Here is a 26,551-nt window from a genome sequence, read left to right as displayed (position 1 = left end):
TAAAGTTGGTTACAAGAGGACAGACCAAGGCCAGGTGCAATAATGAACCAGTTTTGCAAACAAATCTGAATTACAGATCAGTTTGGTTTAATCAAACATTCATGGATATTTATGATGAGGATATGTCTATGTGGCCTTACATCTTAGTGAACTCATCACACCACTAGGGGTTTGTTTCTACTTGTGCCTAATCAGTTTTGCAAGGAAGAAAAATATGCATGGGCATCACGTCAGCCTCAGTACCTTGAGTACTCTGAGCTGCCATAGCTCTCAGTGGAGCCACTACCTTGAGTACTCTGAGCAGCCATAGCTCTCTGTGGAGCCACTAGCTTGAGTACTCTGAGCTGCCATAGCTCTCAGTGGAGCCACTAGCTTGAGTACTCTGAGCTGCCATACTGTAGCTTTCAGGCTCGTTTGTGGTTCCAGTGTTTTGCAAGCTGATATGGAGAAACATGACCTGGAGAGTTCTAAAGCCTGACAGAAGCGGTCCTGTAGCTGAAGTGACTGGGCCCAGCCTAATGGATGTAGGAGTGGAGAGGTGTACTGAAGTGGTTGAGAGGAGTGGGTGGATGAGGCAGGGAAGGGTGCGGTGGCAAGAACATGCGTCAGCGCTGAAGAAAAAAAGATGGGAGTTTTCCTGTACAGAAAACTGAGGAACCATATTTATTTTGAATTAATTCAGCATGAAAAAGACCAAGAATAGTCACAGATAATGCATGAAAAAACTCAAATAGTTCCCAAATAGTCAAAGGATTGAAAGTCAAAAGGAATAGCTCAAGAAATCCAATTAGGAGAGAGAAGTAGTATGTGGTTTTTTTTTTTGAAGATCAGAAGTGTTTGATTCAGCTGCAGTCAGTCAGCTCGCCGGGTGAGAGCGGGCTGCCCTGAATCTTTCATAAAGCCAATGCTTCATTTATAATGAACAAGAGATGAGGTATATTTAAATACATGGAAATCAAGTCCCACAGAGTATCCAGGGGAGCTTTTAACCCTTGTGTTCCCCATTCACTAGTACACTAGTACACTTCATTAGAACTCTCCTGTCTGTTCCTTTCTTGATATTTATTCACGCTTCCTCAGTTCTGCCCTTCATAATACATCCAGTTACATTCACCACAAGCACTAAGCGATGCTGCACCTCTATTGCTGTCATTCAGTTCAAATGTAATAATTATATAATTATATTATTACTGATACAGATCTGATTGGGTGAATGTAAAGCTGCCTCTGTGCCAAGCCATTTCCCCTGATGAGTCAGTGAGTGTGTGTGGAATGGCTTTAGCTTGAGTTGGCATGTGAGTGACACAGCTACATTCATAGTTGTGGATAGTGTAATACAGTCTGAAGATGAAGATGCCCTACTTTTGTCTTGATGCACTTTAGTGTGTGTGTGTGTGTGTGTGTGCGTGTGCGTGTGCGTGTGCGTGTGTGTGTGTGTGTGTTGGATCTATATAGAGACCAGGGGACTGAGGGGGTGGTGGAGAACTTGTCTTTCATGCACATGGCAGTGGATAATTGGATTGAGGATTGTAGCCCAATCTGTGGAAAGCTGATAGGGTAGATGGGGATGGCTCAGCTAGTCGGGAAGAGGTTGTAAGGAGAGCACTGGTACGCAGGACACCCTCCACTAATGTTATGATGTTGTTTGTTCTGTCAGTCCTCCATGTTAAAGTGTGCCTCCCAAAACAAGGCAACGGGTGTCATTGTTTTGGCTGTGAGCTAATCCGTTGCTTGTGCCTCCCCAAATAAAGCAACTTAGCTCTGCAGCCACCCTCGCTACCTCCAGGCCTTGGAACCTGAAATCTGGGCTCAGTGAATTGGAGCGCACAGTCAGTCACACACTTCCCTCTCTGTCTCAGCACCTCCCTCCCTACCACACTGCCATGTTTGAAGAGAAAAGCTGGGGTTGGAGAGAAGACATATGTTTGCATCCAGTGAATTCTTTTCTGCACGCGTCAGAACAAAACACACAAAAGGAGCAAAGCAAAGGCACGTCGCTTTGATTTAGTCGGATAAAGATCTCCTGGAATGGAGGCAGAAGCGGTGTATGGAAGTTTGAAGTGTGTGTGTGTGTGTGTGTGTGTGCGTGTGTGTGTGTGTGTCTGTGTCTGTGTCTGTGTGTGTGTGTGTGTGTCTGTGTGTGTGTGTGTGTGTGTCTGTGTCTGTGTGTGTCTGTGTCTGTGTCTGTGTGTGTGTGTGTGTGTGTGTGTGTGTGTGCATGTGCACATGCACATCACTTTGCTTGTGAGTATATCTGCTGTGTGTGTGTGTGTGTGTGTGTGTGTGTGTGTGTGTGTGTGTGTGTGTGTGTGTGCATGTGTGTGTGTGTGTCTGTGTCTGTGTGTGTGTGTGTGTGTGTGTGTGTGTGCATGTGCACATGCACATCACTTTGCTTGTGAGTATGTCTGCTGTGTGTGTGTGTGTGTGTGTGTGTGTGTGTGTATGTGTGTGTGTGTGAGCGTTTGTGTGTGCGTGTGTGTGTGTGTAAGAGAGAGTTTGTGTCTCTGTGTGTGTGTGTGTGTGTGTGCGTGAGCGTTTGTGTGTGCATGTATGTGAGAGATTCAAATCCCCCTGGATTGTCTTTTCTACCTCCGCTGACGTCCCCGCTGCAAGTTGAAGCTGTTTCCTCCCTTTATTGGCACTCTTGCCACAGTATCAAAGCTCGCGGTTTCAGAGCATCTGCTCAGTCATCCGTGTCAGCGGCATAGTAACGGGTTGATTGAGGGTGAAGGTGTCAGGCGCGGAGAAATCGGGCTCTTTATCATGCACACTGTGGAGGGGGTTGGAGGGGTGGAGTGGGGTGGAGAGGGGGGGGGGTGGAGAGTGATGGGGAAGGGGAACGTTGGGTCTCTGCTGGAGCCAGGAGTGGATGGGCTTCAGCTGCAGCGTAATTACGCCAGCACACCTGGCTCAGAGCACCTGAGCTCTACAGCAATACTCCACAGGCATGTGGGAGAATGCTTTCAATTGTGTGTATGGGTGTATGTGTGTGTGTTTGTTTGTGCGTATGTGGGTGTGTACTTGGGTGGGTGTGTGTTTGTGTGTGCTGTGGCTCCAAGGGACAGATTCTGGCTCAGATTAGATCTTATCTTTCAAAATAGCTTGATTATTTCAGTTTTTGAAACAGATGCTTCATATGAGTAGGAGAATGAAGCGATATTGGTATTGTGTAAATCTCTTTCAGTCTTTCCAGTGCTACACCATGGTTATATTCTATTGGACTTTGAAGTTCGTAAATATATTAGTGCGTGTCTTAGTGGTCCCTGTAGATTTCTTTCCAACACAATGGAGAGGCAGGCAGAGGACTGCATAAACATTCAGAAAGATCTACCTGATGGTGAACTCCCTAACAGCACATAGCAACAGTCCCTGTTGCAGACAGAATTCCCTGGATTTGTATTTCTACGACCATGCCCATCTGTTCTGGCTCTTACATTTTCATTTGTGATGGCCAATGTGTTCAACTTTAGTATGAAGAGCTGGAACCACAATCATAATCCATATTATGGGGCTTAATGTCATTTTGAGACAGCTACAAATGGCACATGACTTACTAAAGTGTAGTTAGAAGAATCATAGCACAGTGCACATATGTTTCATAATGAATACTCTCACCTATGATAACATCTTCAATTTTTCTCCCCTCCTTCAGTCGAGCGATGCATGAGTGCCATGCAGTCCGGGACTCAGATGGTCAAGCTGAAGAATGGTTCTAAAGGCTTGGTCCGTCTATTCTACCTGGACGAGCATCGCTCCTGCATCAGATGGAGGCCCTCCAGGAAAAGCGAGAAGGCTAAAAGTAAGTTTCCGAATATGCTCAGTCCACACACTGAATGTCCCTCTGCTTTAATGGAGCATATCTTACATATTTAAAGCCAAAGATGGAAATACATTTTTATTTAATACTCTCCCAGACCAAATTACAGCATTAATAATCACCATTAAAGCCCATTATGGTCCACTGTGGCATACTGCTGTGAAACATGATGGGGACAAATTGAAACAGAAAGCAATACTGCTTGGGGCATGATTATGGATTGCTCATAACTGTATGTGGAGGTTCAAATCAAATCTGGGCAAATCTTACAAGGATGAAATAACAGTGTCGGCTGTTATCGAGTGCAGGTGTCAATCCAGTCAGCCTTGTGTGCTCCACAACTCGGCTGGTCTCGAGCCAAGCCATATATCATCTGCATGTATGGTCGTCCGGAACATTCTGCCTGAGTGTTCCTGACCCAGTATAGCCCAGATGGAGGATTAGGTCTCCACACTGGGATGCTCAGAAGCCATTGTTCTTTCTCTGTTTGTCTCACTCTGCTGTTGTGATTGGGACACTCGTGTGTAAGCCTCTTAGTCTGTCGCCATTTGCATAATTACAAAATGGTGAAAAATCACAAATAGTTGCTCATATTGTCTGTGCTGAGAGCTGCTTGGACTGGTAGTGCAGAGCCTGTTTACTGTGATGAGCAGTGAAGACTGTGATCCATAAGAGCCATTTAATACGGATTGCCTTCTAAAATGTGTACATTTTCTTAGAGCAGAAATGCCTTTGAGTGTTCAGTGAATTCAGTGTGGCGGTCAGATCCTAATGCCCTCATTCCCAGAGACGGTGTGCCCATAGCAATGTAATCAGAGAACACTGAAAGTGGAAACTAGGGTCACTGGCAAGCCTGTGGAAAGAATGGGAGAGAGGGTGGTGAAGCACACAAAGCAATGTCATATCCATGTCTATTCCATCTCCTTAACATGTACTCTGCTACCTTATTCATACAGACATATCAGGAATTGTAATAGTTACTGTCTTATTGTGTTTTTCTCCAAATACTGTATATCCATGATGTGTATTTGTTCTCATTTTCTTTCTGTCACAATGAATTGCTGCTGTTTAGCATTTTGTTCGCTTCACTTCCTCCTCTGATTTCTCTTGAGTGATCGTTTTCCCCTCCTCTCATCACCTCTCTGCCCTCCAGTCACCATCGACTCACTCTACAAGGTCACAGAGGGGCACCAGTCCGATATCTTCCACCGGCATGCCGAGGGAAGCTTCGATCCTGCTTGTTGCTTCACCATTTACCATGGAAACCATATGGAATCAGTCGACCTGGTTACCTCCAATGCCGAGGAGGCCCGCACCTGGGTGACCGGCCTAAGGTATCTGATGGCAGGCATCAGCGACGAGGACTCGCTGGCGAAGAGACAACGCACCCATGACCAATATCCTTTTCTTCTCCCTGATACAGATACATGTAAACGAGTGTTTGCAAATCAACATGTGGTTGATTTAGAAAATAGATAAGGAAACATAATGAGAGCTATGGTCTGTGGCGTGTGAAATTTGCAAATAATTGGACTGCTGGGGGAAAATGATTATCTGTGACATGGTATTTTTGCTCTCTTATTTCTCAACATCTTCTATGGGAATGGAAATTAGACACCAAGCACTGTGTCTGCATTTTCAAGCAGATCTGTTTTCAGACTAGGCGGAAGGTGTTGTGGAGCATGTTACTGTTTTGCATCCTTAGTGCTTAAAGAGTGTTCAGGCGATTGCATTTACATACAGTATACCTCTCCACTCTAGTGAGTGGCCTGTTGGTGTGCTAGTACATTCTTGGCAGTAATACAGGTTGCACTCTAGAAAGCAATATATGCATCTTTAACTGTCATATTTATGGTAGACATAAAATACAAATGAAATCAGTATTGCTTGTCATAAGGCAGTGCCTTTTCAAGCCTTTGCTTATTATATAGTGTGCCAGTCATAGCCAGCCACTGGTCCTCTGGGGCATCTGGATGACTTTCAAACTCACAGACCACCTCATCAGTTCCCTCCTCCCCCTCACTTGGCTCTGCTCCCCCCTCCACAAGTGTCACCAGCTTTATCAGCTGCACGAGATTTTCAGCAATTGCTGAAATAATCCGCTGAATTTAAACTGCCCACAGCTTTTCAGAATTTTACATGGTCTGGAGATGTTTCAGATGTTGCCATAAATCAACATAAGGTTGAGACATTTTTCTAACATTTTCTTGTATGAGAAGTTGTATGCGTACACTCCAAACATTGGTTTGCACATCAAAAAGTGTAGTGTGTTTTGCAAGCTTGATGGCAGAAAAACTATCCTAGACCCCCTAATTTTATAAGCTTCCTACATGTTGTTCTTTCCTTCTTATTTAGCTCGGCCATAAACACTGTATTTGGCCATAAATAGGATAACTTCTTCATTGGTGCTGTCTTCAGTCCATCACACCCCATTACTTCATTTTGGTATGAAATAACACATTTCAGCATTTTTGACTTTGGCTTGTGAGATGCACATACATATGACGGATGATGTTGTAGTTTTCTCCTTAACCCATGTGAACATGGATGAAGCAAACATTTGAGGAAGCCGATAAGAATGGTGATGGCCTTCTGAACATCGATGAGATGTACCAGCTCCTACACAAAATGAATGTGAACCTGCCTCGTAGGAAAGTCAAGCAGATGTTTCAGGTGAGGGCAAAATTGAAAGACTAGATTAGTGTTAATAACCATTTGGAACAGAGGTGTCAACCTGTACAGAAGATAGTTCCATTTCAGTGCATCCCAAGAAGAAACACTGATTGTACTTCTTTACATATTTCAATGAAATGCTCAATTTTCAATACAGATTCTCAGAATTGGAGCTTCAAGTCTGTATGTCTCTATATCATTTCCTTTCTGTCCCTTGACTCTCTAGGAAGCAGACACAGATGACCAACAAGGCACCCTCTCATTTGAGGAGTTCAGTGTCTTTTATAGGATGATGTCCCTACGCCGTGACCTCTACCTGCTGCTCATGTGCTTCAGTGAGAAGAAAGACCACCTCACAGTAGAGGAGCTGGGCAACTTCCTATGTGTGGAGCAAAAGGTTGCTACTCCAGTGCTGTTACATGACAAAACCATCTTTTGTAACCTTCAAAACCACTGCCTTTCTTGTAGTGATGACTGTTCCTTTTCAGTATGTGTCTACGCAGTGCATGTAATGTAAGGACCCCTGGATTTTTGGAAATGTTTGATTAATTGTCAGGAGGTAATAAGCTGATTTCATAAAAACCCTTGCACATTTACTCTGTATGGTCCACTGACCCTAATCTTTATCTTTGAGGAATGTCCTACCGATATATTTTTGGTTTTGGCTTAGTTCCTCCTTCCTATAATTTCAATAGAGTGATCTCACAGTCAGCTTCATGCCAGACTTGGAGTATTATAGTTGGGATTATCTTAAACCTCCCCCAGTGTCTGCCTTTTAACAAAGCCTTCTTTCCCATGTTTTCTACCTCCTTCCCCTTTTGTGCTCTTATCATCTGGCCTTATGCATGAATGCTCTTTGAGGCCCTCTTTGAGTTGAGTTCCCCCTCCCCTCCTCAACATGCGCTGCTCTGCTCTTTCGGCTGAATACACTCACAATTTTGAACTGGCCCTGAAATAAAAAAATAATTTAAAAAAAATAGATAGAATCACTACTGTCCAGCCAGGGGGCTCAACAGGACAATGCACTCGTCCAGCTACCAGTCCTGCTTGGACATCTGTGCATTTCAAGGATGTGGATAGAGAAGGCAGAGGACACGGGGGAAAGGCCCAAGCAGCCAGTGTGAAAGAGACAAAGAGAGAAACAGATAAAAAGATTGCACATGAGGCCGAGAGAAGACCTCTGAAGCGTTTTGACAGGAGCTCAATAAATAATGTCTGCATTGTCACTCTCCTCCGTCCTACAGATGCCAAATGTGACAGGGGACTACTGCCTGGACATCATTGATAAATTTGAAACCTTAGAGGAGAATAAGCAGAAAGGAATTTTGGGCATTGAAGGTGAGATCTGCCTGACTAAGTCTACCCTTTTTTTAACATGGCACCCTTTTTAAATGTGGGACCACTTGAGTTCCCCTAATTAGACAGTACCATTAAAACAAAGCAAAAGTTTAGTGTGTGTGTGTGTGTGTGTGTGTACGTGCATGCTGATCATACCACTAAGTGAGAATAAACCCTAGTCAGCTCATTTACGGTAATTCCACTGCACTTAAATCTTAAAATAGATTTCAGTAGGCCCTCCCTCTGACTTCCAATCAGTTGTATAGCCCTGAGTGGTGCTCTAATGGATTTTATAGAACTTAATTGTATTATTGGATGATAGCTATCTTAATAACTGTATACATTTTTTATGATCTAGAGTATTAGAGTCCTGGTGTCAAGTTGGACTAGTGCCTTAATGCCCCCCCTCTCCCCCTCCCTTCTCTGCCTCTCTCTCTTTGCTTTATTCTGCAGGGTTCACCAACTTCATGCGTAGTCCAACATGTGACATTTTTAATCCCACACATCTGGAGGTGAACCAGGATATGGATCAGCCCCTGTGTAACTACTTCATCGCATCGTCCCACAACACCTACCTGACCGGAGACCAGCTCCTCTCCCACTCCAAGACGGACATGTACGCCTGGGTGTTGCAGGCCGGCTGCCGCTGTGTTGAGGGTAGGAGCACTGCTGCACATCGGCCCACTGGATCCAGTCACATTTTAGTCATCTTAACTGGCATAACTGTGTTCCAGTATTGCTAAAGCTATGGGGTGGATTTACAATAACACAAAATGTAAAAAATAAATATACAAATATTTGTGTATTGTGTAATATGAAATAGTGTACGTTGGTAAGAACAGAATAATCAACACACATGAGTAATCTATACACATACACATAATATTTATTAAAAAATAAGCTAATAATAACAAAATAAAAGTTATTAATACATAAATAAAAGTAAAATGAAATACCAATTTTAGCCAATCCATGCACCCATCTGTGAGTATGAGTCAGTCTGTCCACCCCCCACCCCCCTCTCTGCAGTGGACTGCTGGGATGGCCCAGATGGAGAGCCTATGGTGCAGCACGGCTATACGCTCACCTCTAAGATCACCTTCAAGTCTGTTGTAGAAACTATCAACAAGCATGCCTTCATCAACAATGAGTAAGTGTAGTTCTATTTTCCGCTTTATCTGTTTTTCTGCCAGTGTTGTAATGTAGTATTATTCTTTTGAAATGAATGCAACCAGGATGCCTGTACACACAAGGTCTGAATTTATGAATCATTAAAAATTCTTTGCGCTAATATTGCTCTGCAGATTTTGTTGATCTATTTTTGGTGAAATTGAAGTCTCTCTCGTGATAAATTGATGCATTTTTGGATACTGACTAGACAGTGTCCCAATACTAATAATTTGTCTAAATTAAATCACTAAAATGTGAGCCTAATTCACTAATGAGACTGTACAGCATACAGATGCCCAGTAATTTCAAACATTTGATGGATGCCAACATTCTTCCTTTTTCGCATCACATTTTATCTCTTCACAGCCACCTGTTCTCACTAATAGCAGCTCATAATAGAGGAAAGGAGAGTGTAAATCACATGCAAATGACATAATTTGCCTTGGCTCTAGAGGGTGTGTGTGTGTGTGTGCGTGTGTGCGTGTGCGTGTGTGCCTGTGTGCGTGTGTGCACGCATACATACATGTGTATATGTATGTATGTGTCTGTATGTGGTGTGTGTGTGATGTGTGTGTGTGTGCGTGTGTGCACGCATACATACATGTGTATATGCATGTATGTGTCTGTATGTGGTGTGTGTGATGTGTGTGTGTGTGTGTCTGAGATTAGTGAGGGTTAAGGTGTCCTTCACCATGTACAGCGGTAAGCCCTGAGGGGCAGCCCCATCTTTTGGACAGGCTTGACATTTAGACTCTGTCGCTGTCTAGATGCCATTTCATTTCAGCATTCCTGTAAGGGACCAAAATATGTCATTTCATTTCTGAGCTCACACTGATGTGTCTCCCCAATAGGCATGTAGGTAAAAGGTAATGTAAAAAAATGTGTTTCTTTTTAAATGTTTCATATAAAAGCCAGACAATATCAGGGTACTCTACAAAACTTTGAAATGTTTTTACTTAGTTGGCACGGTAAAGGAATTTAGTTTAATATCCTAATGTTGGGCCCAATCAGTATTACAAAACCTCAATGACTCTCTCTGATTACCATCCCATACCATGGAGACAAGTTCTCTTATGGTGTAAATCAGTAGTGAATAGTTTGTTGGATAAGTCTGATTGTAAAGTGCTAGCAGCAGAATTATATTGTGTGTTTATAAGTTCTATGTTCCCTGTCTCTATTGGATGTGTGCAGAAAAACTTGGTTTGACAAGATGGTGTTGATCGGTGACATATTTCTCCTTTGATGTGCAGACTGGCTCACTTTGAATATATGTAAATGACATAACTCTGAAAGGCTGATGCAAGCATATCTGCTGCATAACATTGTGTCACAATATGTCTAAAAAGTGGAATAGCTATGATATGTATATCCACACTGAGCAAACATGACCCTGTTGGCAGGTACCCGGTCATCCTGTCCATTGAGAACCACTGCAGTATCCAGCAGCAGAAGAAGATTGCCCAGCACCTGAGGGACATTTTTGGGGACAAGCTGGACGTGGAGGCGGCTCTGAGTAAAGACCCAAAGCAGTTGCCCAGCCCCAACAGCCTGAGGGGCAAGATCCTCATTAAGGTCCAGCGCCGCTTGGCACTTTATGGCTCTCTTCATCCCTTCGTCGATCGGTCGCCCGTCTTCCTTTATCTCTCGACAGTTTCAGTGCTCACACTCTCGATTTTTATCCTTATCTAATCTCCCTTTATACTTAATCTCTGCTTTCCTTGGCCCCTCCTCAGTTCTTTCCTCTGGGATCATGTCTTATCCCTTCTGTCTCTAGAGGTCAAATAATTTGCATCCAAGATATTCATCCCCTGAATCGTCAGAACAACACAGATACTTTGTCAAGTGTCATTCTTAAGTCTTTTGTAAGGAGCTGCAATTATTCCCATGTTTATTTTCTTGGAGTAGTGGGACTAAACAATGGAGAGCCCCTTTTTCACAAGTGAAGAGACACAAAAGAGAAATAGGAAATGTAGGTCTCTGTGTTAGTCATGGAAGACTGCAAGTGCGAATCATAATTGGGTATGAGGACATGATGATAGCTTCTTGGCCAGTTGCCATTATACAGTATACTACACACACACACACACACACACACACACACACACACACATAATGTGTGCAAGCAAATAGGCACACACGATTCTGAATGCACACAGATGGGCAGAAAAAAAACATAACAACATAAACAACAACAACATTCCTCAAGGCTTTTTTTCCTTCTCTGGCACAATAAGTAACACACTCTATTATATTCAATATGCACTCCCCCCACTGTCTGTTGCTTTAAAAAATAAGTAGCCGTCTTGTCTATGAATAGACATGGAGAGTAGACAGGCCACACAAGGAAGAGATGGTCCTCTAAAGAACAGGCAAGTGGGTGGCTCTGCCACTGCAGAGGGAGGTAAGGACAGATGGTGCCAGCAGTCTGCCACTCCATGGGACTCTCTCCTAATGAGTGCATCTCAACCTCAGATGGAGCTGTCCCCAGACAACACACCATCACACGATGGGCTCCGATGGTGAGCGGTTGCAGATGGTTAAACTTGGCCTTCAGAGCAAAGTTTGTAGAAATGCAAAACCAGTCTTCTACTCCTCAAAAAGTTGGTCTCATAGCTATAGCTGACATAATAGTCATAATGATGATAAGTAGGCATCAGCTAGAGAAGACTATAGCTCACAGCCATCAGGCCTCTGAGGCTGATTGTGTTTGGGCCTGGCCATGCAGTACAGCCCCGATGTGCAGCATTCTACCAAGACTAGGCAGTAGAGTGCCCTCAACCTGTTGTCCAAAGAGGTCTTGATGCCTCAATATAGTGTTGGGAGTACTGCAAGGTAACTGGGTGCCATCCCCTAGTAAGATGTGAAACTGAAGTCCAAATTCTTTATGATTTTAAAAGACTCCAAGAGCTAGAGTACGGTAATGATGGGGGCTATGATAATGATGGTAGAGTTGGGAGCAGCAGTACAATAATGACGGTATCTGACTTAAACGGGCTTCCCTATCATAGTCATTTAAATGATCCCCTAGTTTTCAAATTCTCTGTCTTTATATTTCACTGTCAGACAGTCTGTTCATTAGTACACAATGGCAGCTGTTGCATCTATGTCCCATTTATACTGTATTAGGTAGCCTCCTAAATTAGGCTCATCAGACTCCCATCATAGGTACTGTAATGGCTTTTGTTAACTTGGTTTATGGCAGAGTCATTGATGGAAATTAAAGCATCAGGTGCTTCAGGAACGTTTTTTAATTGTTCCCAATAAGAAAGGGGAAAAAAGGTTGAAAAGACATCAAAGGGAGTTGGAAAATTGCAATATTTCACACCTACAAAAAGACCATGAATTTCCTCCTACACATGTAATGGATTATAATGCTGCTTTATGGAATTAGGCAATGGATGGGCAACATGCATGTCTCTTACAGCGCCCTTGATCTTTTGCATGCATTTTGCAAAGTGGGAGAAGGACAAAGAGCAGAATGTCGAGGTTAATTCCTAAGACTCACCAGAATGCTCCCACAGATCATTGGTTTAAAATATAACACCTCCTAAGGGTAACGGATTCCTGACAGCAAATATGTATGCCTCCCTCAAAATAACAGGTTGTCTTGTTAAATGTTCTGTGAGGATCAAGGGGCATTCATGGTGGATCTTGTGGCTGTTGTGTTCTCTGCAGGGTAAGCGTCTGCCCACACACCTGTCAGAGGATGCGGAAGAGGGGGAGGTGTCAGATGAAGACAGCGCCGATGAGATTGAAGATGACTTCAAACTGAGAAACAGCACCGTAAGTGCTAAATCTGAACACTTCCACACACACACACACACACACACACACACACACACACACACACACACACACACACACACATAGGTGACCATCGTCACACAGACGTGGGAAATGTCAGGATTGGTCAGATGAGAATAATTCTCCATCAAAAGTTTTGTTTCTCCTCGTTAGCCTCATACTCTCTGTAAGGCCTGACTCATTGTATTCATTTCTCTGTTTGTCCTCTCCCTCTCACTCTGACTTTTCTCAGGTTATTTTCACCTCTACTCTGCCTCTTGTCTCTCACATGCTATTTTCTAACCCCCCCCCCAATCACACTTTTCACCATTTTCTCTGATGGTACCAAGCAGACCAGCTGTGGCAAACTAAGGGCAAACCGAGTTGACTGACGAGTGCCCAGCATGCCTTGCTGCTGTACAGAAATAGCCCATAATAGTTTAAATTGGCTGTCTCCCTACAAACAGTAGATGTTTGCACATTAGCTACAGGCCTTTATGATAATGGGAATCAACATGGGTAGATGAGATATCCATGGGCGGATTGGAAGAATGCTCTGGAAACCACTGTTCTTTCTTTGTGTTGTGGATTATATAATTATATGGAAGTGGATTATATAAACCAACAGGTTACTCAGTATTGAATTTGATTTAGTCCATTACAGTGTTCATTCCAACTCTACTTTTCCCCCCAGCGGGGTGCTTATGTGTTGGCACTGTGTGAAAGCAGCCTATCTACACATATCCGCTCCTGCTCCTGCTGCATGTCCTTGCTTGGTGTGAAACTATGTTCAGAATTAGCATCCTCCAGCCTCATTTGCTGTGCTATCGTTATGATTGTTATGCTAATTGATCTTATTAAATGATACCTCGGCACATTGGGTCCTCCTACGATGCATCACTGGCTATTTACTTTTAGTGATGGCCACCGCAGTCTTAAAATGATTCTGTTTCAGGTCTGATTACGAAACGCTCTAGAGTTAGTAGTATTACAAAGCAGGCATTGGTGACTGTAACACACAAACACTTTATCACAAACATTCATTACACCTCATTAAAAAACATTCATTACACCTCATTACAAACATTCATTTGGGTTACAAATGTGTGCTTGATATGATGTTAAGTTCATGGAATAAGAATGGTATTCTTTTGCTTTGTTAAAGGTAATTAAGGTGTGAAGAATGACAATGTTTGTGGGGAAAAATAATTATATGGTTCAGTTTATACATTCATTTAAATGAAAAGATTTTAGTTTTTAGTTTTAGTTACAGTATGTTTGAAAACTAATTTATTAGCACATTATATTGTTTTACTATCTTTTTGTTTTGCTATAATTGCTATCTTTTTGTTTTACTATAATATATTATTATACAATACTATACTTTGCAAACATTGAATTTAGATTAATATTTGTCTTGTTAATCTTTAAAATGTTGTTCTTTCGCTGTGTCTTAAAATAATGAAATTAACATAGTGCCTCACTATACTTAGCAATGCAACACTAAGAACAATAGGGTTGTTATCAGATAACTAATATATCCTACACTAGATAACAGTTTACTGATTGCCATTACAATACATCTTAGGATGCCTACTCTCCATTATTTCAGCAAAAAGGAAAAAATTATTTCACGCTTGATGGATCCATTGTGAGAACCACCTCAGAGGTAGTCACTGACAGACCCCCGTGGCTAGAGAAGCTACTATGGCCCCAGCACTGTTCACATCAGTAATTTAATAAGGCTAGCAGGGAAAGTGAAGACGCATCTGGACTGTTGCCAGCCCTGCAATTGAAGCTCTGCTTTCCCAACTCATTGGCCTGAGGATAGATATTGTCCTGGTTTACAGTATTTCAAGTGTAACGAAATGGTACTAATCCGTGCCTTCCTCACTCTCATACCAGAGCAACAACCTAAGTCAACACCAGGTGGAATCCCACATCAGGAAGAAACTGGATTCTCTTCTGAAGGAGGCAAAGATCGGCGACAAGGAGGACACAGACAGCTTCTCCATCCGCGCCCTTCTGCGTGCCACTCACAAGGGACTCCACAGGAACCTCGGAAAGGTTAAGAGCTGCAACAGCAACACACTAGGCACACACAGGCTGTGTCATACACACACACTAGGCACACACAGGGTGTGTTATACACACACACTAGGCACACACAGGCTGTGTCATACACACACACTAGGCACACACAGGCTGTGTCATACACACACACTAGGTACACACAGGCTGTGTCATACACACACACTAGGCACACACAGGCTGTGTCATACACACACACTAGGCACACACATACACAGCCTATTTTATAACCACGCAGTAGAAACTAGACTCTACCACCAACATTTTTGCAAGCACAATTTTGTTGCTTCAGCTCTGCCATGAAAAATGTTTCCTAGACAATGTAGTGCAATAAAGGACCAATGCCCATCTCTTCTCAGATTTAGTTGGACAAATGTCCTGTCCAATGTGTCATGTTTGTTAGATCCATTGAATAGAACTGAACTTGCATGGGCGGCCAGAAGGAAGCTCTACTGTGAGCTCCACAAATGCTCTGGAAAATGTAGCTTCTGCAAAAGCTACTGCACTACATGGTTAAAAAAACAGCTTAACTATTGAAAAGCTATCTGCTTCAGAAAATAGCTACACTATCACCAAGCTACTGAAAAATGTAGTTAAGCTAGTAGCTTCGCTACAAGTAGTAAGCTACTGCCCATCACTGAAGGAGCTGACAATAAGGAAATACAGGAATCAGCATGGAGCATGCCCCCAACATATTTCCAAATGGAATTGCAGTATACATGTATGTACCTCAGTGAAGAGCATAATTCTCTTCTAATAAAGTCAATCATTACATTAGAACCATACACAATATGACAAGGAATATGAGACAAAAAGGTTGTTGTCTATACATACAATTATATCACAGCCTATTTCCCTCTACTTTCTGTGACTACTTTCTTATTGAAGACTGTCTGGATGCCTCTTTGAACTCCTGATTGTAGTCAAACACATCTAGAGCAGCATCTATTAATGTTTAATTTATTCTGCCTGTGTTGTACAAGCCCTATTGTTCATGTCTTCAGCTTCAAAGTTTCTTTAATGTTATGTGTGTTACACACCGAAGGTTCCGGTACTCACTCATACTCACACTGAAAGGCATCAAACAGAGAAAGAGAGAGAGAGAGAGAGAGAGAGAGAGAGAGAGAGAGAGGCAGACAGAGTGAAAAGGCCAGTGAGAAAGCCGGAGACAAAGTGGTGGACACATGTGGACTCCCCTGGGCTGGTTGGCATAGAAAAGTGAAAGCAGTGTGTTAGTGGCCTGTGGGATATCCAGGCTTTTACTCCCCAGCCTGTCCTCTGATTCCAGTGGCTGAGGGGACAAGTCCCTGCAGCTTCCTCTGTCAGAATGAAGAGGGACATCTCCTTTTGTCCCCTTCTGTCCACCCTATTCATGTAGACTACACTGAGTTATCCTCATATTCCTGCCACTCTAGTGTGGTCATTCAGTCCTCATGAAATTGCTTTGGATACCAAACTTCGGGGATAATAGCAGAGAATATTGTGTGGAGAAAATGAATTACACTGTAGTAAATTGTAATAATCTGCCTAGATTACAAATGTGTGATCTTTTGTTTATCCTCGCACTAATACTTTTAATCCAGAACTCCAAAGAAGGCCTGAAGAAATCCCATAGTCGGTCTTTCATCAGCGGCATCAAACCCAAGGTAAGCAAATGTATTGCTCTCTGCAGCAAAAAATAAAACATAAAACCCTTTTATTGTTTATGTTTTCCCCAGGCTGCGTTATAATCAATTATGCATAATGTGTGTGTACATAAAACACACAGGATGTCCTTTGCAAGTGTTGCTACAGTCATAGCTGTGTTATTTTGTGACATAAGCCTTGATTTTTATTCCTCAGAGGAATTCCAGGTCCAGACTGAAGTGTCAGAGTGTGGACACGGATGACGAAGGGAATCAGGACGTCTATGGGAGGGAGTTAGTGGGAATGCCCAACAGGTGATGAGAGTGATGACACAATCACAACAGAACAGCCAGTGGCACTTTACTGGAATATATTTTACAGTTGAACCCAAAATGATCACTTTTAAGTTTTGTCAAGCATATGAGGTCCGGAGAAACCAAACGTGAAACAGGCCAAATGACCACACTAATTCCCGAGCCACTGCCACCCCATCTGGTAAATACTGTAGTTTGACACGATGTGACATGACATCATGTGACTTTGGGGTTGGTCAGATCCAGTTAGACAGAGGGAACTCAAAAGCCGTATGTCCCTTTGTGTTAAAGAAGCAATGTAGATGAAGCTGAACGCATGAAGGGAAAGGACATGGCACACAGATGGACAATACTGTCTGTGATATGACCATCACTAATGGACTGCTTGGGTCCTATGGGATGCCATTAGAGTCAATGAGTCATTTTTATGTATTGAAAGTGTCAAGTGCAAGCTGTGCATGGTGAGTTTGTGTAATAAAATAACTACCAGAGTCCAGATCTGAGTCTTAGTAAATCAATTTCATTATTCCTCTGTGTTTTATCTGACCCCAATACTCTACCTGTTCAGTGAATCAAATAACTGACTATATGAAAGCACCCACTTATACTTGAACTATGAACTACCAGGTTCAATACTGTTATCAAAGAAACCAATGTATTAATGAATGAAACATTTTGCCTAGTGGGAGTATATTTCTCTATGACCATGGAGTATGTGCTCATCTGATTTATTACTGCCCATGTGCATTCATGTATGACTCTGTGTGTGCGTGTCTGTGTGTGTGTGTGTGCGTGTGTGTGTGTGTGTGTGTGTGTGTGTGTGTGTGTGTGTGTGTGCGTGTGTGTTTCCTAATGTAGAGCTGGCCGGCGGCGGAAGACCATAAAGTTGAGCAGAGATCTGTCTAGTCTGGTGTTGCTCACCAACTCTCTGGCCGAACATGAAGATCTAGAAGAGGGTAGGACTCTAGAATACTGTAGAGTACTCCTGTTTACTCAAATGAATCTGTTGTCATTCAGATTGCAGTACAATTAATTATTACTATGTAAAGAACAACAAAACAAAGTCAAATGCAATTTTATTGAATTTTTTGTGAACTGCCAGTCTTTTATTTTACTTATTTTTTATGTCTGGTGCTGTGTGTGTCAGGTGGCACAGGGAATGTACTGTCCTTCAGTGAGACGAGGGCACAGCAGCTTGTCCACCACAGGGCAGGAGAGTTCCTCCGCTTCAACCAGCTGCAGCTCTCTCGCATCTACCCCTCGGCCTACCGCATCGACTCCAGCAACTTTAATCCACAGACCTACTGGAACGTGGGCTCCCAGCTAGGTGAGAGACTGACAGGTGGACACTGACAGAGGCAGACTTACACACACACACACACATACACACACACTTGTCAAGTTACAGCATACATGTACACATACACAACGTGTAATTATCCTCCATTCATTTATTTATTTTGCTGCAAATGCTTAAATTGCACAAATGGGGTCTAGTCAACTTTCCATTATCATACTAACTGTAGACTGATGAATGTGGGTTCTCAATGACAGCTGCTGACCTACTGACCTTATCATAGTGTATCAATATGGGGTCCCCTCTGCATGGCCATATGCTCCCCCAGACACCATCTGGACTGTACTGTACCACCCTATACGCACACGCACAGCATCACCCAACCACACCACACGCACATCAACTCCTATTGCAGTCACACTAATGAATGTGGCAAATGAAGACTGGTATGTAGTATGCACACACACATGCAGCTACTGTAGATAGACACACACACACCCACACAGACACACACACACACACACACACACACACACAGACACAGACACACACAGACACACACACACACACACACACACAGACACACACACACACACACCCACACAGACACACACACACACACACACACACACTGTGTGAAAGAGATAAATGGACAGAGCTAGAGAACAGGCTGGTGATGTCCCATGAGGAGGAGGGGCTTATCTCTGTTTTCTTCTCTGCCATTCTGCCATGCCATTGTTTCTTGAGCTTAGTACCCAGTGTGTTTCATTAGACACAAAGTCTACTGTTTGGCTTGGAAATAAAAATGTTTAAGTCCTTGCAAAGTTATGTGTCATGTATACGGAATATCTACATACATCAGTAAACCAGTAATGACATCCACATGGTGCATTTCTCTCCCTGTGGGCTTCAGTGGCTCTGAACTACCAGACAGAGGGTCGAATGATGCAGCTGAACCGCGCCAAGTTCATGGTGAACGGCGGTAGTGGCTATGTGCTGAAGCCTGAACCAATGTGCAAAGGTGAGTTTTCCACCAAATAAGATGTTTAGGAAAATATTATTATATTATATTAATGCTGTTAGTCACATTGCATGAAGTCTGATAAATGATGTATGCACTATGAAGAAACACAATTCCATAATAGTTACTCATTACTCATTAGATGTTTTGAAGGAATCACTTAAGGGGAAACTCCACCACCTCCAGCTGTTCTATTTTTCATCATCTAATTGTAGATGTTTTAGATTCAAACTTTCACTGGGGGGACAAAAACTATGAAAATGCTGTATTGAGCTACTAAAAGAAATGGTAGAAAATAATGTAGTGAACAGTGTATTTGTGGAAATCTACTAAATAGGATTGAAATGAAGTTTGAAATAGACATCTGTGTCTCTCTTTCATTGTCCCAGGATCCTTCAATCCATTTTCTGATGACCCACTCCCAGCGTATCCCAAAAAGCAACTGCTACTTAAGGTCATTAGTGGACAACAGCTCCCCAAGCCACCTGACTCCATGCTGGGGGACCGGGGAGAGGTCAGTCTCCTTCAGCACCTTATCTTACATAGCCCTTCACTACCTCACAATGAGAACTACACCACACACAGAATAGAGCACATTATGCCACATGAGCATCTTTTGTCTCTGACTCCCTTTCCATCGATGCTCTTAGTTGACCTTTAGGATGTTCCTGCTATCATTCTGTCTGTCCTCTCAGATCATTGACCCTTTTGTGGAGGTGGAGATCATTGGTCTTCCAGTGGACTGCTGCAAAGAGCAGACACGTGTGGTGGATGATAATGGTAGGAGTGTGTGGAACCTTGTGTGTGTCTGTGGGTGCAGTAGATGCTGTTTCTGCCAGAGGGCATATGTGCTCTGACAGCTTTCATTATATACCAACATAAATTATATGTTTATGTAAATGCATGAAAGAACACAATTCATAAATCATTACATGAGATGATATTTGTATTGTGTAGATTATTATTGTTGTTGGTGTTGTATCCTGTTGTGCGCGTCACCGGATCAGTGAGTAACCATTGGTTGTTTTGAAGGGTTTAACCCAGTGTGGGAGGAGACCCTGTCCTTTACTCTGCACATGCCAGAAATGGCACTGGTACGGTTTCTTGTTTGGGACCACGACCCAATTGGACGAGACTTTGTCGGTCAGAGAACCGTAGCATTCAGCAGCCTTATGCCAGGTAATTGGTCAGTTAAATTAGTCAGCTATATCATTGCTAGCAATAAAAAAAATCATTCATTTATTCATGTTTTATTTTAGAACACAATCTGTCCTTCTGATTTTGGTTTTGTTCTGGTAGGTTACAGACATGTTTACCTGGAGGGCCTTACAGAGGCATCCATCTTTGTTCACGTCACAGTGCATGATGTCTATGGAAAGGTAAGAGTGACCTCAGGACTCAAACTCTTGTTTTACCAGCTAGCTAAGTTGTTACGTTATCCTTTTTGTTTCTGAGTAAATAATGACACTGTACACTTCCAATGAATAGCCAGGACTTCTTTCAAATGGTCTAAAGATATGTAAATGGTTAAGTATCATCCTGTTTACTTTCCAGTGGAGTCCCCTAGTCCTCAACCCCAGCTATACAATAATGCACTTTCTAGGAGCTAATAAGGTATTCTGGGTGTTCAGTGTATTGCATGACACCGCATGATCTGTTGTATGTACTGGACATTGCTATGTTGTGCATGTGTACAGTTTACATGTGTTGTGAGCATAGCCTGTTGGGAGTGTTTTATCTAATTCTACGGTCTTCAGTACATTTAAATATATCCACATTGAAGGTGTAACAGGTGTAATTGTCTGTAAATTATTCATATTTTTTTGTATCTGTGAAAAATACCTTTTGCAGTCCGATACAGGCCAAAAAGACTACTCAGATTATGAATGATCTTTCACTGTATTTGAATTTGACAACCATAGCATCTAGTTAATTTACAGATACCTAATAGATAACTGTCTGGACTGGTTTGTTTAAATTAACAAAATTAAACTAATTTTAATGTAATATTACTGATTTAAATATAAATATCTACATCCAAACTACCACAAAACATGTCACAATAATGTAAATATCACCTTCCCACTCCTCCCACTTCCATCTCTTGGCTGGCATTTAAAGCTAAAAAACAAATCTCTCTTAGGTCACAGAATTTTATTTCCTTAATGTATTTCCTTTATATATTTACACTTCTCAATATCCAACCCAAAAAGAGAGTTGCATAATTCTACAGTATTTCTACACTGATGTTTGTTAACACTGTGTATGTGTGAGCATTGTGATGTAAATGTTGATATGAGGCAGCATTTCCAGGCTGATCCAGTTTACACTGTACTGTAGCCTTACAAGTTGATGGTGCTGCCATCTCTTGGCAGTTTGTGATATGGCACAGGTTCCAAGATGAGATGAATCAGACTCATCACTTAGGAATGTCTAGCTGTTTGCACTGGTTGTTTGTACAGCAATTTACTAAATCACTGTTTAGTCATTGCTGTACCAGATCTTGTGATTTATGTTAGGCATGCTCATTCTGTGTGGATTATCTGTTATGCTTTTTTTATATCTTGACTGGTTATTGTTATCAGTATGCAGTGGTCATTTGAAGATGCCCATTTCTTGTCCAGCCCTTTTACATAATTATGATTTAATTTAATTTGATTTTATCTGTACTTCTGTGTGTAATTCCTGCAGAATCGTCAGCTGAAAGGTATCAGAGGCCTGTTTAATAGGGGTACAACAAAGACATTGGTGGACACCGGACTGCCCGTGCGAAAACGCTCCCTTAGCGATCACCTCCTGCGGCGCACAGCAAGTGCCCCTGCCAAGGGCCGAAGGAAGACCAAAATGACTCTGTCTGAAGTGACAGAGGAAAGGAAGTACAGCACCGGCGAAGCCTTGCAAGCACAGGAAGTGGCAGTGGGCCGTCGGAGCAGTCCTCGCGCTGCTCTACAGCACAGGCCGGTCTCCATGCCCCTAGAGAGGCTACTGCAGGGCCAGCTAAATCTGACATCAGACCAGGAGAGGCCTGATCCAATCACAGACACCCTCATTGGTGAGTCACACTCCATACACACATTCTGCCCAGACACCATAGAAGATAAAAAACCGAGTGTGTCTGGCTTTATTTGGTCATTTATGGTTCCCTGAAGCAACTTTGCAAAGAATGGTGTTATCTTATCGGAGACTTAATGGTAGTGAGTTCAGTCCAGTATGACAGTTGGCTGAGATGCCTATTCATATCAGGGAATCTTTTGCCAATTAAGGATCAACACGTTTACACACAAAATAACTCATGCTGAAAAGCTTTAGTTTAGCTTTTGGATGAGTTTGAGTGTGCATTTAAGATATTCAAAAGTATTCTGATTATTTTTCATCTCTTCTCCTATTTTAGTCACAGTATGTATGTGTTACCCTCCCCTGTGAGAGAGACACTGATAGGTTTACAATTTTCTTTCTTAACACCTTAACTTGCTTTTGTCTTGTTCTGTCTCTACTGTTGTGCTTCTCTGTAGTAGAAAACTGACTAGGATACCCTGGCAGGTAAACCAAAAGCCTTACTAAGGTTGTCTCATCCAAAACATTCCAATATTACATCATTCCACGGATGTAATTTTTATTTCTAAAAAGAAATACAAAACATATTTTCTTTCTCTCCAAAGATGCCATCTGGTCACATCTTTCAAAATCTGTGTTTTATGAATTCGATGTTCTTTCTGCACCTACAAAATTTCATTCTCAAATCCCTCCACTCACAGTCTGACTTGGTGGTACATCACATCTGTCTTTGTGTTGGGGTTGGCTTGTGTCAGCGTTGGTGTTCCATCCCTCATGAGATTCTGTTGCCATCGCTGACATTATCCTTTTCTCTGCAATGTCTTCCACAGATTTGGTGCACTTTGAACGCCCCAGATCCAACTCAGTTGATCTCCTCATTGAAACCACACCATCACACAACTCTGATGACCATTCCACTGCAGTTGGCAAGATCCTAGGACCAGACGAAATGAGCAATACTGCATATCTGGTCATTGGAGATGGACAGAGAAATGTAGATGATCCCAAGACAGACCCTTCAGTGGACTGTGTCACTCATCAGACCAATGCCGAGGAAGTGCCAATTCCATGTGGCTCTTCACCTGTCCCAGGAAGCAGCTCAGCCTCCCAAATAGAACCAGACTGCCCAGAAAATGTGTCTTTTAGCCCAGTGAATCACAAACCTTCTCTTTCTTCGCCTTCACCTTTTGCAGTGGACCAGTATGACCAGCAAAGTCAGCTTTCTTTTCAGGACAGTACCATCTCAAGGCTTATTGATGCTGTTTCCTTAGGCAATGAGTATGACACTTGTGGATCTATATCAGCCTTGATTGGTCAGTTTGAACTCACAATGGAACATGGGACCCCTAAGACAGAATCAGGACAATCAATCTATTGCCCCCCTCTCTTCAATGAAACCCCAAATATACAGAAAATATCCCACAACCATAATAAAGGCAACACTCTCGAAAGCACAGACACTTTACGTAGCCCTCTCAAAGCTATCCCAAGCTCACAAAAACATGCTTCCCCTAAGAAAGTCAGCCAGGACACTATTAGTCCATATAAAGTTCCATTCTATTCAGAACCTTTACTTCTCTCAAGTCCAGAGACCACAGAACCTGCAGTATACACTATTATTGATGAAGAGGTGCTGACTCCTGTTTCTGTAAGTAACCAGTTCATTGGTGTTGAGAAGACCTTCCAAGAGAACTTACATGATAGAATAGATTCTTTCCCTACTAAACAGAAAGTCAATGGAGATCTCGAGGACAGTGAATCCTGGGTGCAAGACAGAGAGGATGGCCAAAGAGGCCTGTACCCCACCCTCAGATCAGTCCATACCTGGAAAGCAAATGGCTACACCACCTCTGCCACTGCCAGTCCAAACTCTGACCACTTCCTTTTATGTCAGGACTCCGCAAGTAGTAGTTTAATGGAGGTAGAACTCAATGTAGATGAAGATCCTCCAGAAACTACACATTTATTCCCAAGACGTGGTTATAATTGGAATGGCCACAGCCTTACTAATACCATTTCTGCTGATGTACACAGTGCCCATTATGCTTCCCCCCTGCATGACAGACCCTCAAATGGGCCCTCAACTCTTTACAAACCCACCCTCCAGCCCCTTCCCTTACACAGATCTTCTGGTCAGCCCTCCCAGTTCACCCAACCACAAGGTTCTTCTGCTCTTTGCCAAGATCGCTACCCAATCAGCAGCGCAAGGACTGACTCCAACTACCACATTACCACTGATAGGACTTTCTCTAGAGGGTATCAGCAGGCCTCTTATGGGGGATACACGACTAATGGGAGACATGGAATGTCACAGGAAAGAGATGATGAGAGCTCCAGTCCCTTTCATAATAGAAATTCAGATGATCTGCCTGAGCCCCAGAGACACAACTCCACCATGGGCAGGGATTTGTATTCACCTATCTCAGACTGTGATATTCCTTACAATTACACAGACAATGACTTTGCTTCAACCAAATATTCTCAGCACACCCAGGACCGAGCCCCCCTCCGCACAGAGCCCAGTTTAGCTCCACCACGGGTCACTAAAGCCCCAAGCCCTTGCAAGTCCAAGAGTCTGGGAGACCTGACATCTGAGGATATCTCCTGCAACTTCCAAAGCAAGTACAAAGTCATCAGCCGCAGCTTTCTCACGCCGTCCCAAAACAGCAGGAGGATGGGCGGCCTGAACCAGCGGCCTCAATCTGCGGACCCCTTGACGGAGCAACTACGCAAGCTGGTGACCTTGGAGCAAGAAGAGCGCCACCAGCCATCACTCCCCTATCCGATCGCGCCCAAGCCCTTGCCAACATCCTTGCCCACTCTTCACCCTTGCCCTGCCAGCTCAGCAGAGTCTGCGGACGATCTGGAGGATCCACCACCTCTTCTCAACCGCCGGCTCTCCTCTCGAAGTCAGAGCCGAGTGCGGCACATCGCCAGCCGCGCCCGCGAGAAGCAGGAGGCGCTGAAGTCCCGGCCGGCTGCCAACAGCAACCAAGTAGTGCTGCGACACAAGTCACCCGGCGCACAAAATCCAGGGCCTAACAGGCACTCCACTGGCTCCTATATTGCGGGATATCTGGAGCAACTGGAGGACCGAGGTCTGCCTGAGGGGGCCTGTACCACTCTCCGGTACAGTTACGGTGATCACTTCTACACAGATAACTCGGCACTGACCACTGATTCCTGTCTTCCCTCAGAACCCGAGGTCTACTTCCTGCTCAGACTATGATTTTCCTCATATGTGATTTTAAGTATATGCCCACTCAACCTCCTGCTCATGCTCTCAACGAGGGTTGTCAGCTGTTCATTAAGACAGCATGGTGTAAATATACCTGTTTTTATGTGTGAAAAGTCCTGTCCTTTTGGCCTACAAGTTGTTTGTTGTGACCTTACTCAGATTAACTGCTTTGATTTTGAGTCAAAGGTGATATGATGAGCAGTATGGTCCTTGTCCTTTGATCTTTCTCGTTGTGCTCTGAAAATGTGTATGTGCATAATTATAAATTTGGCTCCTATTTTAATAGAGCTGTACAGTCTTCCTATGTCTTTTGTTCTGTTTGTATATACAAATGTTGAGTTTTTATTTAAAGCACCATGAAGTCTTCTTTGTTTTAATTACAATGTTGACTATGTTAGTAACGCATGTTATCAGTGAACTTGTCAAGCATGACTATGCACCGACTTTTAGATGTTTTCATGCTTTTGCACAGATTAAATTTTTTAACATACTGGATGCAATACATACTGTAGACATGCTTGCTCTCTTTTAGTCATGAGTTCAATAATGGCAACAAAGGAATACAACATATTCTTAAACTAATTTAAACTTTTATTTTTCTAATTGCTTTGATACCAAAAGCAAAAACCAACCTTGTGTGACTTGTATTTGTTACTTTTAAAAAGAAAACATTGGTTTCAAGCTAGACTAACATATTTTTGGTGTAGAAGTACTGGTATCGGAATCTAATGTTTGTATTCGCACCTAATGGGAAACTGAGCATTTTCCTACCAATGCAATAAAATCCTGAAAAATTTATGAAATGATGGGAATTATTGTCATTCATATTGGATCATGTGTTCCCTCCTCCATCCTCTTCTATACTACTTAATTACTGTGACAGGCAGAAATGTTGATTTCTCTTTCAGAATTGTCTCGGTCAGCACATCAGTTATTCTAGCTTCTTTGCTCACCTCTTCCTCTTATTGTTTCAAAGGCCTCTGTAAGCAGATGCGAACACCAAATGTGTTTACTTCAGTCATTAACTGCCCAATCTATGTAATCAAATCATTACCTGTCCCCAGGCAGCATCAGTCAACTGTACATTCATCACTAATTGTTGGGCAATTATTGCTAACAGTTTGTCTCT

General features: G+C 42.8%; 1 protein-coding gene across 3 annotated transcripts in view; it reads left to right on the top strand.

Moving 5' to 3' along the window:
- plch1 (phospholipase C, eta 1) overlaps positions 1–26,184 on the top strand; it is a 48,421-nt gene extending 22,237 nt beyond the window's left edge. The window contains exons 3-25 of one of the 3 annotated variants that reach the window (XM_042062891.1): positions 3,653–3,799; positions 4,971–5,214; positions 6,361–6,490; positions 6,717–6,887; positions 7,735–7,828; positions 8,282–8,485; positions 8,858–8,978; positions 10,399–10,570; positions 12,674–12,781; positions 14,687–14,848; positions 16,456–16,518; positions 16,715–16,812; positions 17,671–17,768; positions 17,960–18,139; positions 19,023–19,130; positions 19,520–19,644; positions 19,826–19,910; positions 20,163–20,309; positions 20,430–20,509; positions 20,685–20,744; positions 21,822–22,182; positions 22,643–22,670; positions 23,015–23,095. In XM_042062891.1, coding sequence (XP_041918825.1) covers positions 3,653–3,799; positions 4,971–5,214; positions 6,361–6,490; positions 6,717–6,887; positions 7,735–7,828; positions 8,282–8,485; positions 8,858–8,978; positions 10,399–10,570; positions 12,674–12,781; positions 14,687–14,848; positions 16,456–16,518; positions 16,715–16,812; positions 17,671–17,768; positions 17,960–18,139; positions 19,023–19,130; positions 19,520–19,644; positions 19,826–19,910; positions 20,163–20,309; positions 20,430–20,509; positions 20,685–20,744; positions 21,822–22,182; positions 22,643–22,653 — 2,969 coding nt within the window. In that variant the 3' untranslated portion in view covers positions 22,654–22,670; positions 23,015–23,095. Of the gene's footprint in view, positions 1–3,652; positions 3,800–4,970; positions 5,215–6,360; positions 6,491–6,716; positions 6,888–7,734; positions 7,829–8,281; positions 8,486–8,857; positions 8,979–10,398; positions 10,571–12,673; positions 12,782–14,686; positions 14,849–16,455; positions 16,519–16,714; positions 16,813–17,670; positions 17,769–17,959; positions 18,140–19,022; positions 19,131–19,519; positions 19,645–19,825; positions 19,911–20,162; positions 20,310–20,429; positions 20,510–20,684; positions 20,745–21,821; positions 22,183–22,642; positions 22,671–23,014 lie in introns of all 3 variants that reach the window. The other 2 variants (XM_042062889.1, XM_042062890.1) reach the window with 2 other exon arrangements.
- The last annotated feature ends 367 nt before the right edge of the window (positions 26,185–26,551 follow it).

The sequence above is a fragment of the Alosa sapidissima genome, chromosome 15, assembly GCF_018492685.1.
Source record: "Alosa sapidissima isolate fAloSap1 chromosome 15, fAloSap1.pri, whole genome shotgun sequence".
NCBI lineage: Eukaryota > Metazoa > Chordata > Actinopteri > Clupeiformes > Clupeidae > Alosa > Alosa sapidissima.
Note: the sequence above shows the minus strand (reverse complement) of the source record. Positions and strands in the feature narration are given on the sequence as shown.